Source organism: Aulonocara stuartgranti (genome assembly GCF_965226115.1).
Source record: "Aulonocara stuartgranti genome assembly, chromosome: 14".
NCBI lineage: Eukaryota > Metazoa > Chordata > Actinopteri > Cichliformes > Cichlidae > Aulonocara > Aulonocara stuartgranti.
The window spans coordinates 7,885,559-7,901,961 of record NC_138950.1 but is presented as its reverse complement, the minus strand read 5'-3'; the positions used below and the strand labels follow the sequence as shown (position 1 = coordinate 7,901,961).

The following is a 16,403-nucleotide window of genomic DNA, read 5'->3' as shown; positions in this document are numbered from 1 at the left end:
AAAAGATCATAAATATTACAGAAACAGAGGTGTAGTTTTAATTACAGCCAGAGACCTCTGAAGACCCATTTTACAAAAAGTTCCAGATGGTGTTTAAAGCAATGCTTTTTTTTGCAGAGATCTGCTCTGACCTGCAATCTAAGCTGTTATCTTCTCTTTGTTTTATTTTTTTTGCTTCTGTAGCTTCTGTTTATGGAGGCTGCTGACAGAGAAACAGAATGCCAGGGCTGCTGCTTGATCTTTTTGGCTAAAGCACAGAAGCTGCCTCATAAAGCCTGCAGTCTTCAGAGCAGTGTTGTTTTGCTCTGAAAGCAAAGGTCACCGTTTTAAGCCTGATACATTCAGAAGAGCTGTGTCACTTAAACAATGTTCAGTCATAAAGGAGATTAACTGATTTTCTTTCTCTTTTCCAATTTACGCAAAGGCAAAATAGAATGAGAGTCATCTGTGCCTGGTAATTCTTCCCAGTAAGCATTAAAAATGAATTTAATGATCAATGTGACTCTAATGTTTCTTGCTTGAATAGGCATACTCGGGCTAAGACACAAACAAAGAAATGTGGTAATTCTTACAATTTCATTACTCCGCTGGCTCCTGCAGTCCTGAGATAGAGCTCCACTTTTGTAATTAAAAGCTATGAAAAGAAGAATATAAAAATAATCACTTTGTGATTAAAGGTCTCCTCCCAATGTTCCACCTCAGAAGAGTAATGCACCAATTCCTCTCAATAATTTCAAACTTTTTAAAGTGTCTATTCCCGTTGGTGAATTTTCTGTAGCTATATAAAGTGTTCCTAACTCCCTGCGTTCCCTCCTATAGGTTCATAACAGAAACCTCCTATCGTTGGATTTCGATCGAATCACCAGAACAGAAAAGGTCTACGATGACCACAGGAAGTTTACGTTACGGATCCACTATGACCATGCCGGTCGCCCCACATTGTGGGCACCGAGCAGTCGACTGAATGGAGTCAATGTCACCTACTCTCCTGGAGGCCATGTGGCAGGTATCCAAAGAGGCACAATGTCGGTGCGCATGGAATACGACCAGAACGGCAGAATCACCTCCCAGATATTTGCTGATGGTAAATCTTGGAGCTACACTTATCTTGAGAAGGTACGAATTGGTTGAACTGTAATAATGATTAAATAGTTTAAAGATAAAAAATGTAATATAATATTGGAGGCATGCTCTACAGATAAAGTGTAAAAGGTGTGTTTGTGTAAGAAACTTGTTATGAGATTTTAGACTGGAGTTAAAAGTTAACTTGTAATAATACAGAAGTGTTTGTGTTGCACTATCAGGCTCTGGAATAGATATCAGCCAAAATGTAATTAAAGTGTCTGGTGCATTGAAGACATACTTTGTTACCAAAGTCTGACAGCAAAGTTCAGCCTGAAATAGCTCTGATGAAAAGAACAGAGTGAAATGTCACTTTCTTCTGACTAATTGAAGGCAAGACTGTTTGGGTGAGGTGAGGAGCTGTTATTCTGTAGCTTAGGCATATAATATGAACAGCAGTCCGTCACCTTGTTAATAGTCTTTAGTCATAGCAACCTCTGAGCAATTTCTCGATGCCGCCTGTTGTGACAGCTTTACAACCTCATCATTTATTGGTCTAAGACAGGCACAGATGTAAATTTTAGATTTGCTTAGGTGAGAAAATTTGGCTTCCTACTGTTTGGATTAAAAGATCTGACAAATGAGCAAAATAGAAGCAGCTTGTGAAATCATCTCTTAAGGAAATCTTAATTTCAGTGGAGTATCAGCAACTCTGTGTTCATGATGAAAATTAGATTTGGACTGACACAAACTTGCGTAATATTTATCGCTTTAGACAAATTGCCTGTCATTTTGTGTTATTGGTATTAGACGTTATAACGGTAGCAATTTTCTAATTAATCTCTATCTTGTCTTATTGTGTCAGACATTGTGCTTCTGTAACAGCTTTTAGGACTGTGTGTTTGTGTAACAGAAAATATATCAAAGTGAAGCATTTGAATGCAGTCAGTCTTACAATTTATTAATATAACACAAAAAATCCTCTGTTTCTTCTTCTCATTAGTCCATGGTGCTGCTGCTCTACAGCCAAAGGCAGTATATCTTTGAATTTGACAAAAATGATCGGCTCTCCTCTGTGACCATGCCCAACGTAGCACGGCAGACTCTAGAGACCTCCCGCTCCATTGGTTACTACAGAAACACCTACCGGCCCCCTGAAGGTAACGCTTCAGTGCTCCAGGACTACAGTGAGGATGGACAGTTGCTGCAGACCACCTATCTGGGTACAGGCCGCAGGATCATCTACAAATATGGAAAGCTTGCTAAGCTTCTGGAGATTCTCTATGACACCACTCGAATTGGTTTTTCCTATGATGAAGTGGCAGGCATGCTAAAGACCGTCAACTTGCAGAGTGAAGGCTTTACCTGCACCATTCGCTACCGTCAGATTGGTCCACTGATTGACAGGCAGATTTTCAGATTCAGCGAAGAGGGCATGGTGAACGCTAGGTTTGACTATGTGTATGACAACAGTTTCCGCGTCACTAGCATGCAGGCTGTCATAAATGAGAAACCGCTGCCAATTGACTTGTATCGTTACGATGACGTATCTGGCAAAACAGAGCAGTTTGGTAAATTTGGAGTAATCTATTATGACATAAATCAAATTATAACCACAGCAGTGATGACCCACACCAAACACTTTGATGCCTACGGGCGAGTGAAGGAAGTCCAATATGAGATCTTCCGCTCACTCATGTACTGGATGATGGTGCAGTATGACAATATGGGGCGAGTGGTGGCCAAGGAGCTAAAGGTTGGGCCTTATGCCAACACGACACGCTACACATACGAGTACGATGCTGACGGTCAACTTCAAGTGGTGTCCATCAATGACAAGCCTCTGTGGAGGTACAGCTATGACCTTAATGGCAACTTACACCTTCTCAGCCCTGGAAACAGCGCACGCCTCACACCACTACGCTATGACATCAGGGACCGCATTACTCGCTTGGGAGATACTCAGTATAGGATGGATGAGGACGGTTTTCTTAAGCAGCGAGGGAATGACTATTTTGAGTATAATTCTGCTGGCCTGCTTGTTAAAGTGTACAACAAAGTGAGCGGCTGGAGCATTGAATACCGTTACGATGGCCTCGGCAGGAGGGTGTCCAGCAGAAGCAGCAGGGGCCAGCACCTGCAGTTCTTCTATGCTGAGTTGTCCAGCCCCACTAGGGTCACCCATATGTACAATCACTCCAGCTCTGAGATCACCTCACTGTATTATGACCTGCAGGGACATCTGTTTGCCATGGAGCTAAGCAGTGGGGATGAGTTTTACGTGGCGTGTGATAACATAGGCACGCCACTGGCTGTGTTCAGTGGATCAGGCATCATGATCAAGCAGATCCTCCATACGGCTTTTGGAGAAGTTTACCTTGACACCAACCCCAGTTTGCAGCTCATAATAGGCTACCAAGGAGGCCTGTATGAGCCTCTTAGCAAACTGGTCCACATGGGCAGGCGGGATTATGATGTCCTTGCTGGCCGCTGGACAACACCAGACCACGAGATCTGGAAACGTCTCAACAGCAACCACATTGTGCCATTCAACTTGTACATGTTCAAGAATAATAATCCTCTCAGCAATAACGAGGAGATAAAGTGCTACATGACAGGTAAGTTCTTTTAACAGACTTTATATGCTTTATGGCTTTAGAAGATTAAATTTTAAGAAAAAATAAAGCGCAAGTCCACCTAACCTTAGAGGACAGGAAGTTAGCTTCAGTGCAGTTTCGCTGGATTCTACTGATGATCAAACAAAGAGGCATTCATTTTAAGTATCATAACCTTTAAATGAATGTCTTTAAAAAATGTAGGCAATCTGTGGAAACATTGCAAACATAAAGAAAAGGACTTACTGTGGAATTATAACTTTCTATCAGAAAATGATTTGAGTGCAGTCTGCTTCTGTTGATGCTCAAAAGCAAGATTTTCTCTGAATCTTCCTGTAACAATTCTAAGTGAAAGTGAGTAGGACTTAAAATACTTTCAGTTGTATCCAAATAATTGAATATAAATAGAAGTTGACAGTATTTACGTGAGTCCTGCTAAAGCAATCAGTTATGCTTATAACTTGGTTGTGGAGAGCAAGCAAATATTAGCCTTCATTCCTGTGTATGACTGTTGTTGCTTGAAGCGCACAATAGTTATTCCAGGTTTTTCTGTCAAATTTGTTATGTTTTTATTCTTAACAACCTCACACAACTGGAAGAACAGACCCTGCCAGAATTAAATTCAAAAGCAGTGTGTTTGGGAGGATTTTAAGCACTCACTTGCTGGGAAACTGAGGTGTGGGGGGGTTTCGTGTATGTGTGTTCGTGTATACTTGCTTATGTACGTGCCCAGTAGCTATCACTCTGAAAATGCTCAAAGGGAACAATGCTATACGGCCAAGCCCTTTCTGTTGTTTAGCATTCAGGTCCTTTTCCAGAAATATCCTGGTTCTTTGTGGTGGGGAGGGGGTAAATGGCAGTGAAAGCACCTCGGTGGAGAAGGTGAGCACAATGAATCCATACAAACCATACAAATCTTTGTTGGTTGTATCAACCTCTTTTGTCGGAAGGAAAACAACATACTCAGTGAAATCCTTGTGGTTAAACTAAGCAGTAGCTGGATCTCTGTCATAAATGAATGTATAAGTTCTCATGTGTTCATGCTGCATTATATTTACTCCATAATGCCTTTTTGTGGAGGAATAATAATGTGTTTACCTTTTATTCTTTATCCTTTAATAACCTGAAGACAATACCGAGAGACGGAGTAGTCACTTTTTGCAAACACAAAGGCATTCAGCATCATAGTCCACCATTAGGGGCTCAATGGCATTTTAATGCTAAATAGACTGTTAGATAGATATATTGTAGTGGGTTTGCCTCAATTGTGATTGATAGCAGTGACATTTACATTCCTCTCACTAAATTGCCAGGGTCCTTTCATTGTCCTCAAACAAATTCATATTTAAAAAAGCTTTGTCAGGTGCCACAATGTGGCAGCAGCAATGTGTGAGAGACTTGCACCCCGAGTGTCACAGCAATGATGCTGTCTGTAACAAACACATGGAAGGGCGCGAGAAAGAAATCGATCAGGTTGGACAGGCTTTGCTTCTCTTAAGACCTGTAGCCTTCTCTGTGATATTCATAAAATATGACAGCATGCTATAGGGGACTGCAGCAGCACCTATAACCACAGTGTCGGTGGCTGCTATTAGAAGAACCACATTATCATGATTGGATGTATTTAAATCTCAGACACGTCACTTTCCTCTCTTTCAGCATCTCATTAGAGAGAAATTAATGCAGAGGAGCCCGCTGAGTCTTCAAAATATCTCGTGTTGAAGTCTTGGCTGCCTTGAAATGACACCAAATTACTGAATATAATTATCAGCACAGCAGGCACTCTCAGATGTCACTTGGCATTTCCGTAACCCAACTGCGTGTCATTAGTGTGGCACCTGCAGGAGTGGACACGAATTATCACAACTATCTTGAGTGTTTAGCATAGCTTTCCACTATCACAAACAAATCAAGTGGTCTGGCCGAGGTAGGAGCGTTTCATGGAAACAGTCTCGCCCACAAAATGTCAACTGTTCAGATTCAACAAATTAATTCTCACAGTTCTTCACAGTTCCTCTGAAGCCACAAACGATTGTGTCTACTAATAGAATATGTATATCATTTGTTTTGACCCTTCCCCCGCAGATGTGAACAGCTGGTTGGTGACCTTTGGCTTCCAACTGTACAACGTTATCCCCGGCTACCGCAAACCAAGCACAGAGGCCATGGAGCCATCCTACGAATTAGTTCGCACCCAGATCAAGACGCAGGAATGGGATAGCACCAAGGTAGTCATCCTTACTTATCCCACTTTTCATCTTACCTCGGATCGCTTTCTACTTCTGCCCCTCTCCTTTCCAACATCATTAGCAAATGGGCAGAGTCTATGTAGCCAGACTCCCAAAGGAGCTGGCAGCTATCAGGCCAAAACATCGCCCGGTATGCTGGTTGCTTCCCTAGTCCTCATCTTGGGGAATGGGGTCAGGCTAAATAGCTCTTGTAATTGTCCTGCCATTAGGAAAATTCACTCTCCCTTTCTTCTACCACTGGCCATTGATTTCATCTCAGCCTTACACTGTTAGCCAAGGTCTGAGAAGTAGTAGACATGCTTTGATTCTCGCTTTTATCAGGCCTTTTAAGTTGCCCCCAACTCACCTGAATTATTGAACAGGCCACTGTTGTTCTTGGGTTTGGTTACAGCTAGACTAGTGAATGCCACCCATCAAGAGGGAAGATTCATGTTGCATTACACTCTGGCTGCAACCTTAACATAGCCGGTATTGGTTAGAATGTCTTCTCATCTATTTGTAAGTCTAAAAGCTACTGGGGTGATGGAAGATTCTCTGATCTGACCAGCAGACTAATAAACATGGATACACAAAAAACTGGCAAAAACCCCCACTGTTACTATAAACTGTCATGCAGTATTTAGCTCTTAACAACTTATAAATGTCTGAGTGATGTTTTAGTTGGTGTCCCATTTATTTCAGAATTTATCCATCAATATTTATTCTATGACACTAAAGGTGAAGATTTTCAAAATTACTGTGAATAGAAACAAATGCAAATTTGTGATTTGCAAATGAATAGTTGATAAGTGCTCCTGCTCTCATGAGTCCTTTAAAAGTATTTGTAATCAAAAAATGAATTATCTCAGGCATTTCAGCAACACTTTAGTCAATTACACTGGAAATGAAATACTTATTCCTATTGTAATGTTACACATCATATATGCGTAGTGTAAATCTATAACAATCCCAGTTATTTCTTCATCTAACGTAAACTGTTTTGAAAGGGTTGTTGTCAGAACCCCTGGGACTAACTCGTGCATAAAGCTTGTGGCTAACATTCCACAAAGAAACCTCTGAACTCTCCAAAGGTGCCAATCTATAAATGAGCAACAAAAGACACTGCAGGTATTTCAGTGCCTAAGTGTAGATCCGCGGGGATCTGAGGGAATTGCGTTGTAGATTACAGACGATAAATGCAACACTCTTTCAGAAACACAGATGCACTTCTGATTGCTTTAACTGCTAAGAAAATCAGACATCTGGTGGCTGTGGAGCAAATTTAAGCCTGCTCCACATGGCTTAAATTTTTTACCATCGGTTTCTCAAAAACACTCTTAGAAGGATAGAAGGACTTTCAATATGCTAAAATTAAATTAGTCATATATGAGACTATATTCAGCTCATCTATGTTTACTTCCCTCTGAAGTATTAAACATAAGTAGGTCCATTTTATTAATAATATAACTGAAAGGACATGTTTTATCTACAGACTCAGCCTTTCAATTACATATTCAAAAATACCCATAACAGACTTTAGTATATCTTTAAATAGAAAGTATGCCTCGATTGCAAGATTGTGTGAAGGAGTTTTGCCTTCAGCACACCTCTGAATATGTACTATAAATAATATGTAAGGAAGGTTTGAGATAATTAGTTGTTTTCCTGTGTATGTTGAAGCGTGTTATTCTTATCTAGAATTCCTGCTTCCAAAATGGTATTCTTAGGCGTTTAATGCATTTGATCCCCACTGCAGATGGACACACCGGCCCAATTAGGTGCAGTGCAACTTTAAAACAGTACATGCTATGTGTTGTACAAATGGCTTTTTTAAAACTTTATTTTATTCATGCCTGCCTTTCTATCTTGTTCCATTTAAGCCCCTATTTCACCATGCTGCTGAATCCACCACAGATTGAAAAATGCTGTGAGGGGGCCAGAGAGATGAGCTGTGTGCTGCACAAGGCTTGATCTTTCATTTCGGCTCGTGCTGGAGGCTGATTGCACAGCATGCTATGTGAATGATGCCTCTCTGGGAGTGTCCTGGGAGGCTGCTTTAGTAAAGTGGAGGACATTGCCCCCTGTTCCTCTTCTGCCCTGGGACAGCTGACCGTGTCACATACTGGCACGGTAAACAAACATGGAGTGGCATGGTGTGAAGCGTACCCCCAGGCAATGATTCCCTGGGGGCCCTACAGTACAGCTGCCCCCACCCCCGTTTTTGTTTCCTCTTGAAGCAGGTTGTGGTGTCACATGAAAGAACAGGCAGATATGCCGGTCACTGCAGCCTGCTCTTCATTTCTCAGCCCCACCCAGTCTTCCAACCCTTAGCCATCCTTTAACAAAAGCACAGAGAGACGGAATTAGAAACTGTCAGGGAAACTTTAGATGTGACTGGTTGACAAAAATTCCTCAGGATGTTCACAACCTCTTATCTTAGGCGATGGCAAGAAGGCGCGATGCTTGAGAGCTTTTTTTTCTGCTGCTTAGATACTGTGGTGTTGGCTGGCTTCCATTTAATTTCATTCTCCTCTTTTTAACATGCTTCTTTCTTCCTGACAAATATCTCTTGTCAAGTAGCATTAGGACAAAGTATTAATTTTGGCTGAAAGCAGTATGGTATGTACACATTTGTAAACCCTTAAGGAACAATATACACTAGTTACCAGCAGATTCCCGTTTCATATTTGGCACAGCATGACTGTTTCACCCTTTTTCAAAATATCATGCCTGTCATAAATGATCAGGGAGATTTGCATTTGCTGACAAACACCTCTGCCCCTACCTTAACTATGTGTCAAGGTAGGGGCAGCTGCGATGCTTTGAAGCTGCATTATTCACAGCATCAAAGCATTATGGATTTATGTGCCAATAATAAAGGCATTTTCATTGTTATTTTCAACATGTAACATTATAAAGATGTCTAATTAAAAAAGAAGGAATGCACACGCACCCGCTCACAAGGTATATATATATATATAGTGTACATTGTAGTGTATACTTTACACTTTATTTAGTGTCAAATGTTCCTCACGTTAATATAAAAAGAATCGCTCATGCTGTGTAGTCACAGCACTGAGTTTGAAATGTTTGAAGTGTTAATGAAGCAGTATGAATCTCAGATTTGAAAAGGATGTATCTGAAATCAGACTGTGCTCCTTATTCCACATGCAAAGTAGGATAAGGATAAAGATTACAAATCAAAATGTGAAGCAATCACAAGTGAATATTTGGGAAATATCCGCAAGAACGATTTCAAACAAGCTCTTCCTCAGAGAATGAGCAAAAATATATATTTGAGTGTATGAAGCTGTTGCGGGGGCTGCGTAACTTAACAGTATTGTCTTTGTGGTTTTTTTGCAGTCTTTGCTGGGTGTTCAGTGTGAAGTTCAGAGGCAGCTGAAGGCCTTTGTAAAACTGGAACGTTTTGGCCAGATCTACAGAGCCAAAAGTGCTGGATGCCCTCAGACGGAAGATAAAAAGATCTTTGCTTCTGGTGGCTCAATCTTTGGCAAGGGGGTCAAATTTGCTATCAGAGATGGTCGCATCAGCACTGACATCATCAGCTTGGCCAATGAAGATGGCCGTCGCATGGCTGCAGTTCTGAACGATGCATTCTACCTTGAAAACCTCCACTTCACTATCATGGGAATGGATACCCACTATTTTGTCAAACTGGGCTCAGTGGAGGGAGATCTGGCCCTTATTGGTATGACAGTGGGCCGACGTACACTAGAGAATGGCGTCAATGTCACAGTGTCTCAGGTCAACACTGTTGTCAATGGCAGGACTAGGCGCATTACTGACATTCAGCTACAGTATGGCGCTCTGTGTCTGAATACTCGTTATGGCAGTAGCGTGGATGAGGAGAAAGCCCGTGTGTTGGAGCTGGCTCGGCAGAGAGCTGTCGCCCAAGCTTGGGCCCGAGAGCGCCAGAGACTGAGGGATGGAGAAGAGGGCTCACGAACCTGGACTGAAGGAGAGAAGCAGCAGCTCCTAGGTTCAGGGAAGGTGCAAGGCTATGATGGATATTACATGGTTTCAGTTGACCAATACCCTGAGCTGGCAGACAGTGTCAACAACATTCATTTCATGAGACAGAGTGAAATGGGCCGAAGGTGACATGAACACGAGGCTCTCGAGTGACTGACTCAGATGTAGGACATGGGACTTCTTGCCAAAGACAGTTGTGTACATGACCACATGTTTTTTTTCTTTGACTGTGCTCAACTTGGTTGCAATCAGTTGCACTGTATTAATAGAAGAGTGCCCTTCTCCTTTTGAAGATTCTTTAACAGTCTTTGCTCTCCAAGTGCGGCTGCTAGAGGATGAAAATTTGTGATGTCTTGTGACTCCATTTCCTCATCCCTGTTGGTGATTCTGTTCAAAGGAATCCAAGAGGAGTATTGGTAATGCATTATGTTCACTGGATCACTCTGCTGACAGACTTGCAGATTGTTATTCACAAGCTTGCTCTATTCTGCCTTTTTCTGCGCCTCAGCCAAGGAGATTCCTTCTCTTTTAATCACTTCTTTTTTATACTTGAAACCGTCATAGCCCCAGTCATCCATAAATAATGAGAGAGATTTCTGTTGGCGGTAAAGCCCTTCATCAGAACCCAGCTGAACTTGTCAAAGCACCTTCATTTGTGTGATGTCTTGTAATTTTTTAAAGAGGAAGCTCGATACTCATTTGTGGTCTTAGCTTGGAAGGCTTCGGTGCACCGTGACTGTGCATGTTGGCCTTTTTTATGAACTTTAAAATTAGCAAAACTGCTTAATTAAGCTTAAATTGTATGTGGTGGAGCCAACAAAGGGATGTGCGGTCACTTTTTTTTATTTGGTGTGTATTTTATTTTATAACCAGACTTTTTTTTTTTCTCTATGAACAAAATGAAAAGCGAATAAATTCTTCTCTGCTTCTTTTGACTGTGGTCAAACAACTCGATTATAAAAACAGAGAAAAGCCAACCCTGTGAGAAAATACTGTGGAATTAATGTCTGTATTAAACTACAAAAGGTATTTTACAGGAATGGTTTGGGGTTATCTTTTAGTTTTGTTTTATAAATAGCTATATGAATTAACAGTATAACAAATGTGAATTTTAAAAAAATGTGAACTGTTGTCCCTTTTATTGTTAATTGTTGTACTTGAACAACGCTTAAGGGTGTTTGAACACATGGAATAAACTATGAAAGGTGGTTTAGTTAAATCAATTACTGTGTTTTTCATCAGACCACATGCATTTTACTGATCTCGGTTGCATATGAAAGGCTCTTTTTGTTTATCAGTGATCTTAAGTCAGTATTCCTCATCACAATGTCCAGTCACATAAAGCTCGGGATAAAAATACTTTATAAAAGTGAGGCTACAAAAGAGGGTCAGTGACTAATCTCATCAGTGATACACGGTACATTAACATATTGGCTGTTGAGATAGATGGGCTTTGCGTTGTGTTGTGGGTGAGATGAAAGATACAAATTGCCTTTGCCCAAAGGGCTGCCTGCAGGTCAGCTTTGAAAGTGCTTTCATTCTCCAGGATAGGGCTCCGCTTGGTCCCATGGCTGGCTGAAATGCATTAGACCTGCAGGTGTACTACTTCCCGTTTACAGACTAAAGGTCGTCTATACATGGCAACCTTGAAAATAACTCTCGTGATCACATTTTAACTCCCATGCATCTCCCTCGGTGGGCAATGCAAGGGACAACTTAATGTTTCTTTATCTGAAAATGGACGCAGAGTCAAGACTATTTTGGAAATCGTGATATTGATTTAAATTCAGTTAGTTGTTGAACTATGCCAAGCCACTACACACTCTTGACTTGCTAATTTTCCCACAAAACATTTGAACATGTTCGTGTGACGAGAGCATGATTGAGTGTCTCAATCTGTACAAGTGAAAAAGTGAAAAGGACATGGGTGGGGGTTTTTTTCCTGCTCCTGGTCGATTCATTTACATTTTTCAAAAAACAAAAATAAAAACTATATATGTATGTTCTACATAATATGAATGATGGATATTTGCATTGTGGAATATTGCACTGAGAATTGTTGCGTCAGAAGACTGTATCTTTTTCTAAAGTTGACTCATTTCGAGTTTTGGTTTGTTCTCAACACTGTGTTTTTAGCGCTTCTATTTGACTGTGTAAATATGAGGACATCAAAGTGAGCTGTAAATAAAATGCAAATGTAGATACCTCTTAGAGCTACATCAGTGACCCTGTGTAGTCTTAAGGTAGAAAAAAAAATAAAGGGAATATTTTGTGTTTATTTTTTGCGTTTGTTTTATACACAGTCTATTGTGGATGATATTATCTATCGCTGCATCTCAAACCACAGCACACTTATGTTACCTTCCCTTATATTCATGTTCCTACCACCTCGGACTGTGAAGATTTTCATATCTACATTACACCTTGGTACATTACACAAATGTTAATTCTCACCCTGCTACACATTTCACAAGCCTTTAATGAGGCTAATTTGATGCATTATGATAATGAAATATAGTTCGCCGTGTGCCGTTATTTAGTGAAACACGCTCTGCCACCTGTTTAGACATTGAACTTATTAAATTCTCACATGGACTGAACATGTGGCTGAATCACCAGTATATCAAGTGCAGTCTATTAATATCAACTTTTCTGCAGTGAATGTGTTTAACTGGCATAAGACGAGCAAGCCTCGAGGGATGCAGTGCAAAACTTGACTATTAATTAACCTGTCAAAGTTGAGGACCAATCCTTTGATATCACAAAAGCCACCAGGAGACTGTTTTTAAACTTGATAACTTTGTTGAAGTAAGTGCAGCTCAGGGGATAATCCTGTTAGCAGGCAGGGTGGTGCGGGAGTTAGCTGCTAGTATGTGGTGGCAGCGAGGGAACCTAGAACATTTACACTCTCTGCAGGCAGAGCTGAGCTCGCTGCCCAGAAGAAAGCAACATGGCCCGTTTGACGTAAGCAGGCCGAATTTTCACATTTGTTCTTATTCACTTAGCATTGATGTGAGTCAAGGAAAGTGCTGATCTCTCTGTATGGAGGCCTAGCATCACAAGAAATGATCACACTCTGATGATTGCTTCACCTAGTCTGACCAAAAGGAAATTTCAAATCTGTGACTCTCATTTTTCTTGAGACAGTCTGAGCCTTGAGCCTCACATGCCTTTGGCAAAGAGGATTTCTTTACAGGGAACAGAGAGTCCTGCTAGCAGAGAGCACGTGCAGTCAGAGTGTCCTTTAATTCATAGAACCTTATTCTTTGGTAGAATCATAATAACAGCACTTTGACCTCCACAATAATTGCTACAACACACCTCAATGATGGATGAGTCGATTTTTTCTAAACTAAAAATTTATCTGTAAAGTTAATACTGATGCCAAGAGCAACTGTGGCTACCTTACTATGTGGCTAAAAAATTAAAGTAAAAAAAAGGCTGAAGAAAACAGCAGACTATGTGCCAGCAGTAAGGACTGAATTACTGCTGATACTGATGAATAGCCTCGTTAAAACCTTACAAATTTGCTGTTGCCATTTGTGTGGCAGGGTGTACAGAATCTGCACTTTAAATCAATTAAAGCTATATATCTGATGGCAGCAAATATGAAAAATGATCTTTTGATATTAGTACAACTCAGATCCAACACGATATCAGTGTCTGTTTTAAAATGTGCACACAAAAGCTTGCGTTAATCAAACAAAGAAACATCATTTCAGCTCCTTTTGTTGACATGTTTCCTTTGTGCTCTTCCTTTGTGCCTTTGTTGTCAACAGCTGGATGGGCAGGAACTATATTTGTAAGATGGGTCTCCACCATTGCTTGGGGATGTAGCCAAAATGTGGATTTGATCCCACTTTACATCTACCACTGCTTCTTTGACCAACCAAGAACACAGCTGTGATTTTTGCATGACGTTAATATCACTGTAACCAGTGGAGGAAAAGCATTTCTCTAAAACTCATCCATGAACTGCTGTATTTCTCATTACCTATGCTGAGTTCTATCTTCACATTGCTTTCACACTTCATCTGTTTTCCTCTCACTGATAATTTTACCACTCTGGACCTGAGTTGGATAAACACTGCCAAAGGTATTTCCTGTTAAAATCAGTAAAAGGTTGATTCATACTGAGGACCAGCCATCCATTCCCTCAATGAATCAGTTTCTTAGTCTGAAAACAACTACAAAAATGAAACACCTGCTGTCTGTTGTTTTCTTTTGCCTGTCAGTCTCAGGTGCTGTTATTACATGACAGACAGCTGCATCTATTTTGTTCAGATCGGCAATGTAGTTGGCAAAGAGCACCACCTTTCCATGACTGGCTACACTTGTTCAAGTTTTCCCGACATCCATAAAATAATGTTGGTATGATGGTCCACATCTGCTGTGTAGCCCCATAACACCATATGCCTGACTGAACAGGACTGCCTCTTATTCTGTCTTTAATCATTCAGGTCCACATTCCCTTCTCTACCAGTTATGCAAATGGTGGACCAATCATAAAAATTAATGGGGCAAGAAATGGTAAACCAACTGGCCATAGAGAGGTGAGACTGAATTGTCCTCAAGGTTTAGGTCTCATGTGAATGCCCACCTTGATGACAAAACACAGCAGCAGCAGAAGTAGACAGCGAAGTTGAACTCTGGAAATAAGAAAGACATGATGGTTTTCAACGTGTCATATTTCCACGGGTCAACCAAAGGCCATTGTTGCCTCTCATGCTGCAAAGGGAAATGGAAAATGTGCAGTACTAGCACCCTAAACAGTACAGTGCTGCATGCTTGTAATATGAGAAGCATTATTCTCTTAAAATGAGGCTAAAGAGCCCTGTAAGATAGCTTTTACTGCCCTACTCTAGGGCAACATAACCTAACATTCTGACTTTTGAACAAGTGTAAATGACTCATAACACAGCTTTTGGTATTGAAGTCATTTTGACGGAGGCACACATAGCCAAGACAATTGATAACCTGTGAGGTGGAGCAATATCAAAGCTGGTCCTCTCAAAGTCAATGCTCTATGTGGGGTTTCTTAGTGGGAGCACAGTGACTGCAGAGTGTTAAAATTAGATGCTGTTACCGCTGCATGTATTAAAGAGAGAAATGTATTTGCATATCTTAGAAAATGCTTTACTTTTTCTGAAAAATTATATAATGTAAGTCAGTTGTGCTATTTTATGTATTTTCTCATTGGGAAAATACTAAGATTATGTCACTTCTCCATTTCATCCTGACCTTCATGGATTATGAGTCAATGCTGTAAGAAATGAATCCTGTCAGCATAAGATGAAACTCTTGTATTTCTGCTTTAGAAATGTTTGCTGCTGTTTGGTTGATGTATACTGGACTTCAGGATCTTTGTGGACTCACTGGAGGCGGAAGCCACAGCTGCGTCCGCCATCTCCCATCACATTTCCCCTGACAGGTGTGAACAAAGGACCCAAAGAAATGTCACTGCAGCATTTTAAGTCACTCGGACACCGCTTGCATTCAGGAATGAAACTGCCTTGGCACATTATGCAAATCATATTGACAGCATAACTAATGCTTTTATTAGGCTAATTATGCCTGAGGTCAAATCTGTCCGTAGCACAGGATCAGGACACACTCAAACCCAGTGTCTGGAAGCAGTTTGGTTGACTGAAAGGTTAGCAAATGCTTAATGTTTTAAGACAGCTTATCATGTAGTACTTTATATCCATGAAAAAATAGTTGTTATTGATTTTTGTCTATGACGTGAGCACCAGCAATGATCAGTCAGAGGCTCTCCTCTCCTTTTCGTTTAGTAGGACCGCGGGGATAAAAAGTAAAGGCAACGGTATGAAAAGTGTTTTTAAAAAGTTTCATGAACGTAGGATGCGAACATTTCTCTGCGAGATATTTTAGAGCGTCCAGAGAACCAGCTCTCTCTCATCATATAAATGTGCGTTGAAACTGAGAACATGTTAATCATAGGCAGATGCAACGAGAAACCAGAAAGGCAATGTAATTTTCATTCTCGGTGGAGATAATCTGCCGTCAGGGCTGAAACAAGGCTTATGTATATTTAATAGGATTGAGCTGCTGCAAAACATTTAGTGGCACAGACGTATTAAAAAATATATAAAGCTGTAGAAAAGGTTGCATATTCTTTAAATGAGTCAGCTCTCTTTTGGTCAGTAGGTTATGTTAGTATATCAGTGTTGAAATCCTTTTTCTAAAACCTCTGATGCTTCTTTCAATATACTTTGGAAGCAGTTTTGTTAGTTTAAATGAGCTTCATGTGCTTTTTTGAGATGGCTGAAAAACACATGAAGGCTTTAGAGTTACAATTTATCAAAGAAACAACAGACCTGTTTATTGACAAAAAGCTGAGGACTGGAGCTGTTTGAATTTAGCTTGTGCAAGCTTTAGTTGCTTTAGTCAGAGGTGGGAATTTTATACCTGCCACTCAGTGAAGAGTTAGTTAGGTTCTAGTTAGTAGCAATCTCTAGCTTCAGACAGCTTTTTAACAAACGCT

At 40.6% G+C, this 16,403-nt stretch overlaps 1 protein-coding gene across 12 annotated transcripts in view; it reads left to right on the top strand.

The window, feature by feature from the left end:
- tenm4 (teneurin transmembrane protein 4) overlaps positions 1 to 10,804 on the top strand; it is a 144,182-nt gene extending 133,378 nt beyond the window's left edge. For all 12 annotated transcript variants that reach the window (XM_082503103.1, XM_082503102.1, XM_082503101.1 and 9 more), the window contains 4 exons: positions 820 to 1,116; positions 2,066 to 3,680; positions 5,763 to 5,905; positions 9,269 to 10,804. In XM_082503103.1, the coding sequence (XP_082359229.1) occupies positions 820 to 1,116; positions 2,066 to 3,680; positions 5,763 to 5,905; positions 9,269 to 10,027 (2,814 nt within the window). In that variant the 3' untranslated portion in view covers positions 10,028 to 10,804. The remainder of the gene's footprint in view (positions 1 to 819; positions 1,117 to 2,065; positions 3,681 to 5,762; positions 5,906 to 9,268) is intronic.
- The last annotated feature ends 5,599 nt before the right edge of the window (positions 10,805 to 16,403 follow it).